The 10,409-nt window shown below is 43.4% G+C and overlaps 1 protein-coding gene across 3 annotated transcripts in view; it reads right to left on the reverse strand.

Annotated features, from left to right (window-relative positions):
* TPRG1 (tumor protein p63 regulated 1) overlaps positions 1-9,147 on the reverse strand; it is a 215,088-nt gene extending 205,941 nt beyond the window's left edge. For 2 of the 3 annotated variants that reach the window (XM_015064391.3, XM_027061201.2), the window contains exon 1: positions 8,211-9,091. In XM_015064391.3, the coding sequence (XP_014919877.1) occupies positions 8,211-8,222 (12 nt within the window). In that variant the 5' untranslated portion in view covers positions 8,223-9,091. Of the gene's footprint in view, positions 1-8,210 lie in introns of all 3 variants that reach the window. The other variant, XM_053221067.1, reaches the window with a different exon arrangement.
* Between the last annotated feature and the right edge of the window lie 1,262 nt (positions 9,148-10,409).

Here is a 10,409-nt window from a genome sequence, read left to right on the forward strand (position 1 = left end):
CGACCTGAGCTGACGTCAGACGCGTAACCAACAGAGCCACCCAGGCACCCTTTAAACTACTTCTAAAAGAAACACTTCATTTTATTCCTAAAAATTGCTACTGTGAAGAGTACTGGACTACGAGTCAACATGTAGTCCCAGCTCTGATCACAGGTCCACAGGCCACCAGCTAAGTGAGTTTGTGTTCGTTCCTTTTTCTGGCCCTCCGTGTCATCAGATGGAAATTGGGACAGTATCACCCTTCCTTACCTAAAATGACAGGAATATGAAAAACCATTAAAAGAACAAGGTTATATACAAATGTAAGGAAGGAAGAAAACAGTAAGAATCTTTCATCCATTCAATAAATACCATGTGAATTCCCAACATAAACCAGGCTCTTGGCCAGGCACAGAGAATTTTACAGTTAAAAAAAAAAGGGGGAGACAGGATTGCAATCTTTCTGGAGTTTACAGTCTAATGGAGAAGACAGGTGCTAAATAATACAAATAAACATATTTAAAATTGTGATGTTTGCCATAAGAAAAAGTTAAAGGCAGGTTGGAAACTAATGATGGGTGACCTGAATTAGATGGGGACTAGGGTAGTGGGTAAAGGAGTCAAAGAAGAGTTTCTCAGAGACATGAAACATGAGGAGCTGGTGAGTAAAAATAGGAGGAAAAGGAATTGCAGGAAGTATTCCAGGCAAAGGGAAAAACACTTGCAAAGGTTTTGAGGGGGAAATAAACTTGACATATCCAAAGCACAAGCATAAGGCCAGGCTAACCATTGGTTTTCATTCATGGTACCATGATGGTAATCTCACACTGCTTTCGAGACAAGACTATAACAGTTGTGAAAATTGGCATCCTGATTTTTCCTCAGGCTAAACTTTGTACCCTCAACAAATGTTTCCAACTTAGAAGGTCTCTATATCCAAAGAAAATTCCCAGTCACTGTATGTTTACTATTTATTATACCTAAAGGATATTTTAGACATCCTCTTTTCTATAGGCTTCCAAGAGAGTCAGCTGGTTAAAATTAAGTGTTTTAAAAAGAAAATTGATAGATCAGAATCTATCCTGAGAAAAGCTAAGTGGACTCAAAATCTTAACATGTAAGCAACAGTTAAATGTTTTAAGGCTGATGGTGCTGAAAAAGAGAAAACAAAGGTGACACAAACCAGATCCCACATACTGACACAAGCTATCTTATGGAGGAGAGGATACAGCATAGTCTCTAATGGATACCAGAGGATTTCATGGTTTAAGTTCCAAGAAGGGCAAAATGTTCCTTCAGTAGGTAAAAAAGAACAACTAAGAGTAGGAGATGTCTAATTTGGCAGATGGAAAAAATAGGTATTCTTCTAGAAGTCACAAAGAAATCATAAATGTAGGTATAGATTAGATCACCCCTTGGGGACACTTAGAGAAAATTCAGAGAGAAAATCTTAAGAACTATTGTAATGGACAACCTCTAAAGTGTCTTCTGGCACTAAGAGATGCCATTGAAAAAGGCCTCCTTAACAGAAAGATTTAAGAAACTATTCTCAGTAAAAGAGAAGTTTCATCTCCCAAAACTTTAATCATCTAGGACATAGGAAGTATAATAAAGAGTGGGATGGTTTTCATAACACCACCACGGGAGAGTTTTTGAGAACTTTCAGCTATCAATGGTTTCTATACAGCATTTTATGAGTGGAGAGAAATTTTCATTCATTCAAAATCTTTGTTCTCATTGCCTAACGTGGGTTTAGAATTTTGGTACAGTTTGGTAAGGGAAATTGAGGTACAAGGTGAGAGCCCCAGGATACCTGGCTTGAGCATAAATGTTATGTACCAGAACTCAGAAAAGCTGTTTAAGGACTTCTGGGGGTGGATGGGCATGGGTCAGGAAAGTTATAGAGCCAGAGCAGACACTGAAGGATAAAGAGCTATAAGGTAACAAGACAGAGAAAAGCACATTTTTAATGTTTATATTTAGAGAGAGGGGAGAAGAGAGAGAATCCCAAGCAGTTTCTGTGCTGTCAGCACAGAGCCACCCAGGCCCTGGTTCAATCCCATGAACTTTAAAAAATCATAACCTGAGCCAAAATCAGGAGTTGGATGCTTAATCAACTGAGCCACCCAGGTGCCCAGAAAGAAAGTATTTTAATATAAAGAGCAAATGTGACCCAAGAGAGACAGCACATCCAAGAAAGCACAAGGATCGACAGTTTGGGTGTAAGTTGTGTGAGCGAGTTTTGGGAACATATGCAAAAGCTTTGCTCGTGAAAGAATAAACCTTGATCCAGTAGCTCAAGGGTCCTTAATCTGGAGTTTCTGTTAGTCTTCTGAACATATGAATATAGTCTCTTATAGGTGCAAATAAGAGCTTGTTCTATGATGCCCTAGAGCTCCCTTAGGGAACGTGGCAACTGAGCCTCAGCCAAGGGAGAGCCCTGGGCTTTATTTATGTTGACTTAAGTAGGATTTTGAGACAAGATGGGACATAGATTCTGATAGAGATTTTATCAGACCATCATGCCGATGAAATCTTAAAAGGTGACTATGTTACCTTCTTCCTATATTCCCCTCCCAATCCCAACCCAATGACAGATTGGAAATCTAGATAGCACTTACTGAGTGTCTATTATCTGCCAAGCAGTGCATAAGTACTTTATTCTCAACACAGGCCTGTAAAATAAGTGTTATCCTCATCTTACATCTTACAGAAGAAAAAAAGAGACTCAACGAGGTGAAATCCTGTATTCACTTCATTCATTTATTGAGCTGAGATATATTGGTTAAGGGCCTCTTACTTGCTGCTATGGGGGAACATCTACCAAGTGCTACTAAAGGGGAAACTACCAGGTGCTAATATAGGAGGCACCTATTGCTTTATGTGTCCAACACCCCTTCTTTTTAGAACATTACAACTTTTCTTTTTGGATCTTCCCCTTTCTCCAGTCTACCAATATGGGTCACAAAAACTTCCATTTTTTTTGTCACCTAATCCCTACTTCCGGACCACAAGTGATGGTCATTGGACTTAATATTTTAGGATTTGGGGCTAAGAGAAAATTGGGATGAAGTCTGGTCAATGGTTGAAAACTAAGATGAAGTCTTCGGGAGCTGTGAAGGACCATGATTCTTGTCAGCTGGAGGAAGTCCATAGTAAAAGGGAAAATGAAGCTGGCACAGTGAAAAACAGCAGAGACAGGAGACAGACTGGATGCAGTCCTATATCTGCTCCATTGCTTTGCCTTCCTAAGACTGGGTGTTTGCCTCTCCCTTGGATTCCATGAGTATATCCCAGTGTCCTTCAAAAATTCTTTCTTTTTACTATTCCCAAAAAGCAATCTCTTCTACCTAGCTCTTACTTTGGGCCACTTGATGGCTCCCAATTTCAAATAAAGTGCTGATTTCTTGGGAAAAAAAAAATCTTTCTGCTTAAGCTTGCCCTTTAAAAAAGAAAGAAAGAAAAGAAAAAACTAATAGCTTGTTACCATACTAAGCATGGAAGACACAGATGAAAAACATACAGTCCCTGACTTACAACACGCTTACGAGGTGTTTCATAAGGACATGTGTATGGGCATAGATCATTACAACGTACTCATTGAGGCTGGGTAGGGACATGACCCCTTATGATGTGTACCTGACTCATCCAAGTACCCTTTCCTTTGCCATGCATTCATTCTCTGCAAGATCTTGATCTCCTTCCTCCCTCCAGGCATTGGCATCTCTAAGAATCTGGCTGTAGTGATGCACACTAATTGATGTAAGATCAGAGGTCTGCAAACATTTTTTGCAAGAGGTCAGAAAATAAATATTTTGGCCTTGTAGGTCACATAGACTCTGTCACAACTGTTCAGTTCTCTTATAGTACAATAGCAGCCACAGAGAATGCTTACATGAATGATCATGCCTGTGTTCCAAGAGAAATTTTTTTTTTTTAATTTTATAAAATCAGGTAAGAGGCCGAATTTCATCCACAGGCCATAGGTGGCCAACCCTAGCTGCAGGGTATCTGGGAACAAAGTGAAGTTTAAGAAAACATGATGTATGGGGCGCCTGGGTGGCTCAGTTGATTGGGCATCCCACTTCGGCTCAGGTCATGATCTCTCAGTTCATGAGTTCGAGCCCCATATCGGGCTCTGGGCTGACAGCTAAGAGCATGGAGTCTGCTTCGGATTCTGTGTCTCCCTCTCTCTCCACCCCTTGCCCACTCACACTCTGTCTCTCTTTCTCAAAAATAAAACATTAAAAAAAATTAAATTAAAAAAAACATGATGTAGTATATTAGCCAACTTAATAAGGTAGTTATTTAAAAATATAAAAATTAAAAATTAAAAAAAAACATGATGTGGAATGTTAATTGACTGACAAAAGTATGCACCAAGTACAGCAGAAACTCTGAGAAAGCACACAATGTACTCCAGGAGCATTAGGATAAAACACTTCTGTAAGAGAAGACACTGGAACTGAGTCTTTAAACACAAAGTGATGTTAAAGCAAGAGGAGATGGGTAGGAAAAGCAGCATTTATAAATACAATGAGCTTAAGAGACCCCGCAATTTGAATGATTGCCAATAGTTCCCTGTTACTGGGGCAAGAAGTAAAAAGTTAGAGTGTCAAAAATAAGACAAAGCAGGAAAGCAAGGAGAGTATTAAACACACAAAAACAATGCATTAGGAAGCCATCAAAGAATTTTAGGCAAAGCAGAGTAGACATTATCTGATTTTTTTTTCTCTTTAATACTATTTCAGGGCCATAAAAAGTATGGTCAAGGATCTCAGGTAGGAAAACACTGCAATGTTTGGAATCAGAGTGGCTTAAGGGCCTGGATTTGGGCAAAGAAGTCAATTTAAGCATTAGAATCAATAGAATCCAACTTGGAGATAGGTTATATGCACGGCGAAAAGAAGGAAAAGATTACCCTTAGGACAGTTGGGCAGATAAAAGGAGGCAGTCACAAACATTGCAATATTTGGGTCAGGGTTGAGTTCAGTGTCAGATACCTGTGGGACATTCAAGTGGAGATGCAGGAGACTGATCAGATGGCCATGAAGGTAGATCAGCTTTTTACATACATCTGTGAGGCAGGTGCTATTATTATTCTCATTTCACAGATAAACAGATAAAGTTCAGAGGAAATGTTTTTTAACAACAATTCCAGCTGGATTTCTTATTTCTTGACTTGAATTACAGAATTAGGAGTTAACTGAACGTAGAAGCAGGTAACGATCTCATTCACACAGAGTCTGTAGGATGAGAAAGGAGAGAGATTGAAGCTGACACCCCAGACACAAACTCTATAGGAATCACAGACAGCAGTGTCCATGGTGGTTATGTCCCTGCCCTGGAGCCAGAATGCCTGGTTCAAATCCCAACTCAGTTGCTCACTAGCTGTAGCAGGATTCAAATAAGTCAGTTAGACACCTCTATTCATGACCCCTCCTCTGCAAAGTGTGAATTATAACAGCACTGACCTTCTAGGCTGGTATCAATCCAGTGAAAGGATAGATGTAAACATCTGGCCATGCAGCATGGCAAACAGTGAATACTCAAAATATTTGCTATTTGTATTAGCATTCCCTTGAAAAGGAAACAGAAAATAAATAGTAAAATCGGAAAAGTGGGAGAAAGTGCTGTCCGAGAGGCCAGCGAAAGAGAAACTTCAAGAGACAGGAAACACACAAAGCACCAAATATTGTAGAGCGGTCAAGAAAAATGGGCCTCAAATAGATCTGTCGGTTTACCCACTTTAAGGTCATATGCAGAGTAGTGGAGGCAGCAGCCAGGCTGTGGCTGGTTGAGGAAAGAGTGGGTGATGGAGAAGCAGAGTCAGTAATAGCTAAGTATACACTAAATGATTTGTAGGTGTAGGAAGCAGAGAATGCTGGCTAACGGAGATGTCAGTAGAATGTAGTTTCTAATAAGTGTGGGTTGTTTAGGTAGGAAAAAATGGGTAATTTTCTATGCTGAAGGGGAAAAGCAAGTAATGAAGAGAAGTTAAAGATACAAGGAACAGGACAGAACTGCTAGATCAAAGATCTGGAGGAGGAAGGGGTAGGTGATGAGCTCCAAAACTCATGGGGAAATTGACCAGAAAGGGGAAGCAGCACCTATTCCACAGAGGCAGGTTAGCCAAGATAAGGAAAGGTCCCAGCTGTGATTCTCATCTGATGACCTCAACAACATTTTAATGTAGCAAATATGGCCTTGCTGAAAGTGCTGGAGAAACAGGGTAGAGCAAAGGAGTCTCTAGAAAAGTCTGAAATGTCTGTTGTAAAAAATAGGAAAAGGACCAAACTCTGGATACAGAAAAGACTATGCGGGTGTCACTGAGGGCCAGATAGAGGTTGGAACCATGAATCTATAGTGGTAATCAATTCATGCAGTGGCATGATTTCCCCCAGCTGGCTCACTGGTCTAAGTGCACGAGCAAAGGAAACAGAGAGAGGAGCTGATTCAGGATGTGCAGTATCCAAAGAGAGGGACTTAAGATACCAAGAATAGAATGGCCATCTAGGCTGGACAGGATGAGGAGATGAACAGGAAAACAGAGAAGGACTGTTAGTGGGGGGAAGCAGGCATGGACAGCACAAGGAAGCCCAAAGACAACAGAGAAGAGATGAAGGGGTTAAGAGATGGCACCACTAGAGGTCTGTGGTCAGAGGGATGAAATTTTGAAGTTTCTGAAAGTAAAGGAATCTCTGACAGCCTTCTGGATATTGATCACTCAGAACGACAGAACAATGGCCAGACTTAGGAAAGGAAAGAGAACAACAAGTTGTGTGCCTCAGTCTTCAATGAATGTGGAGAGAGATTAAGAGATCCATGGTTGACCATGGGGGCTGGTCGTGGAGCATGAAGGATTTGAATGGTATAGCCAAATGCCATGTTTTTTTTGTTTTGTTCTTTTTGGAGTTTTTTTGTTTGTTTGTTTCATTTTTGTTTTGTTTTTTTTTTTTTTTTTTTTTTTTAAAGAGAAATAGGGAATTGGAGGAAAAAGGATGAAGGAAGGATTTGGAAGCAGCAACGCGGGTATAGGAAAAGGTCACATTTCTCTACTTCAGGATAAGATTTAAGAAAAATGTCTTGGCAGTCCAGATAAGAGAATTTCCAGGTAAATTTTACTCACTGGGGAGACCAGATTCCATTTCCGGCAGAGGGTAGGGAAAAACCCTATAAAAAGACTAATAACATGAGAGAGTTTGCTGGCGTGGACAGGCAAGCTTCAAAGAGGCAATGCAAAGGGCTGGAAGGGATAGTGTGCAGAAGGGAAAGGAATCAAAGCAGCTCAGGGGTGCAGGGATGTGCCTAGAGGAGCAGTAATGACCCAAGGGCACAGTCGCCAAGGAAAGCTATGATGTGAACCCTGGCAGAGTTCACTGCTTTCAAATTTCCAAAAGAAACTTTGGAATAAACTTGTTTTGATGCTAGAAAACCATGGCATTTGCTCAGGGTTCCAAACAGTATGTTGGTAAAAATACGATGCCTCCAAAATAATCTTTTTTTTTTTTTTTTTTTTTTTTTTTTTTTTTTTTTGCATGTGCCAGGGCAGGATTTTCTTTTACCAAAAATGTAGCCCTTGGTGGAAACACCAGTGACTCCAGTAACAAGGGAGGGGGGTCCAGATCTCTCCTGGTAGCACCAACCGCTGCCTAAGCTGGTCAAGCAAGCTGTCCTAGCTCATGCAGTCAGCCCAAGATAAAGCTTATATTGAACCCCTTACCTGGTGGACTCAACCTGTACCAGTTTGTCCCTACATAAAGCAGTCCATCAGTAACTATTCAGCTATTTCTCAAGGTCATTATAGAGCACAAATGAATTAAGATTTGCAAAAGCAATGAACTCTGCAAGCGGAGATCCACGGTACAAAGATCAGGCACTACCGTTACCAAGTAATTTATTACGTGACAATTTGAGACACATACCAGAAACGAAATATGAAGTGCAATAGAGTGGGGGAGAGAGGTAGAGCCAAGACCCATGGGGAGTGACTTGGCAGGGGTTCTTGGAGGAGGTGAGATAGGAGCTGGAGATTGGATGTGCTACATTTTCCCCAAAGATTCCTCGCCTCTAGCTGCTCACACGTACCCTTCCTCTCCCCGTTTCAATGAAACCTAGAAATTTGGTGGTCAGCAGAGAATGAGGGAAGGCGACAAGGCCTCACTGAAGCCAAAGCCGAACGTGGGGGGCGGGGGGGGGGGGGGCTGGGAAATGGAGCACAGCTCACCTACCTCACAGGCCATCTCCTTCCTCTGGCAGACACACTCCTTACTGCTCCAGCTCAGCTCCTGGGGCCTGACCTCTTTTTCAAGCCTGTGGTCAGCCTGCTTATCAGGCCTGAACTCCTTCAGCTGGATCTTGTTTTTGATTTGGCTCCTTTCTTCTCAGCTGTTTCCATTTTAGGCCTCTGTTCCTGACTTTTTTTTTTTATTTTTTTCAACTTTTATTTATTTTTGAGAGACAGAGAGAGACAGAGCGTGAGTGGAGGAAGGGCAGAGAGAGAGGGAGACACAGAATCTGAAGCAGGCTCCAGGCTCTGAGCTGTCAGCACAGATCCCCATGCGGGGCTCAAACTCATGAACTGTGAGATCATGACCTGAGTCGCAGTCGGATGCTTAAACGACTGAGCCACCCAGATACCCCGGTTCCTGACTTTTGAAAGCAAAAGTAGCCAAGCCCTTTCCCTCTGGCCAGGCCAAGGCAAAAGGACGGTACTTGGGCACCACAAACCTAACGAGACCAAAGATTGGTGTCCATCTTTGGCCTTCTGGTAGAGGCCTTATTTGGAACAGCTGAGCCTCTTCTAGGAGTGTGGGGCTCTGGAGAACAGGGCTTGATAATTCAGCATGTGAGCATACGGTGAAGAGAGATTTTAGCAGTAAGGAAAAGGCAGAAGCCTTATTTTCCCAAACAGTGGCTAAAAGCCCACTTCCTTTCCATTTTGAGCCGTTGAGCTACTGAGGAACATTAAGTCAAACCCCGTTTACTATCTCGCTTTATCGGGCTGTGAGGCCCAGAGTGTGGAGAGCTAGAAAACTCACCCATCCTGCCGAATAAACAACAAAAACGCGCAGAAACCTTTCCCTCCATTTCTGCGCCACAGATTTGGGGGTGTGCCTCCACCTCCAGGAGCAAGTGGCTTCCTGGAAGGCTACAGGGGTGAAAAAAGCAAGACTGAGTCTCCCTATTGCCCACTCTCACGCCACTGCCTTGCCTGCCCCCCCTCTTCCCACCCACAACCCCTCCTACTCCCCAAGGGGTGCCATTTTGGAGCCAAAATCCACTTTGTCAGCACAAGAGCAGCCCTGCCTTCGCTTGCTCCACACACCATGTGACCCTGGAGAACCTCCAGGGCATATTTCATCTGGCATCAGCAACTAGAGGTCACCGTGACCCAAAGCTTCCTGCGTTCCCAGGCCTGGCAGCCTTGCCAAAGCCAGCCATGGCGGGGGAAGGAGAGCGCCGCTTGGGGGGAGCTGACCAAGTGTGGTGTCGGCCGCCCTGCCTGCCAGCAGACAGCAGCGCCGGTTTTCCACTGCCGGCCATTCATTGGACTTGGCCAGCTTTGTTCCTTCCCTGGGACCTAGTCAACAAGCTGAGACCAGAGGAGCTCTGGCTCTGGCCTGCAGAGCGAAGCCATTTCTGTGTGCATGCACGCCACGGGCAGCGACTCTGCTCACGGCCCCCAGGACGCCGAGTTCCCACCTGTCCTACCTGCTGGGCACTGCAGGGTGACAGGGTCCAGGACGCCCAGGGATTGCTGCTCCTTCCCCGCCCCCCCGCCCCCCCACATAAAAGAGAACAAATCATTGTAGGGGTCAGAGACTTCATGCTGAATTTTGCTCAGAGTTAAAAGACAATGAAGGGGAAACTTTAAGGCCAGGAAACAATTTTAGTATCAGTTTACAGGGTCCCCTTCCATGCAAGAATCGTAAAGTTTTAGGGGTTAGAAAGTTTTAGGGTTAGAAAAGATCATAAAGCGGCCGAGTCAGTGGTTCTTCATCCAGCTTGGTAAAGAGACCCTGGAGTAACTGATGAAAAGAAGCCACTCCCTGCCCTGGGGGAAAAGCCGCAGACACTTGAGATTTTGCTCACAATTTGAGGCCTGCAGGGACTCCTGGTGCATGTGCCTCTGCCATCTGTACACCTCCCTTCCTTCCCAGCCCTCTCATTTTGCAGAAGGGGAAATGTGAGACCCACAGAGGACAGTGACTCTTGCAAAGTCAAGGCTACATGTGGTCCTGTTGAACCCAGATCTTCTGATTCAGAGGTTTTCTAACAAATCACATCAGGGCCCTCACCTCCGGCCCCCCTTCCCTGTCTTATTTTCTTTGCTCTTAATGTCTCTCTTTCTCTTTGTTTCTTCCCTTCCTGCTCTCTCTCCTCAGGTCTTCTCTCTTTCTTTCTCCTATTCTCTTTCTTCAAATTCT

Source organism: Acinonyx jubatus, chromosome C2, assembly GCF_027475565.1.
Source record: "Acinonyx jubatus isolate Ajub_Pintada_27869175 chromosome C2, VMU_Ajub_asm_v1.0, whole genome shotgun sequence".
NCBI lineage: Eukaryota > Metazoa > Chordata > Mammalia > Carnivora > Felidae > Acinonyx > Acinonyx jubatus.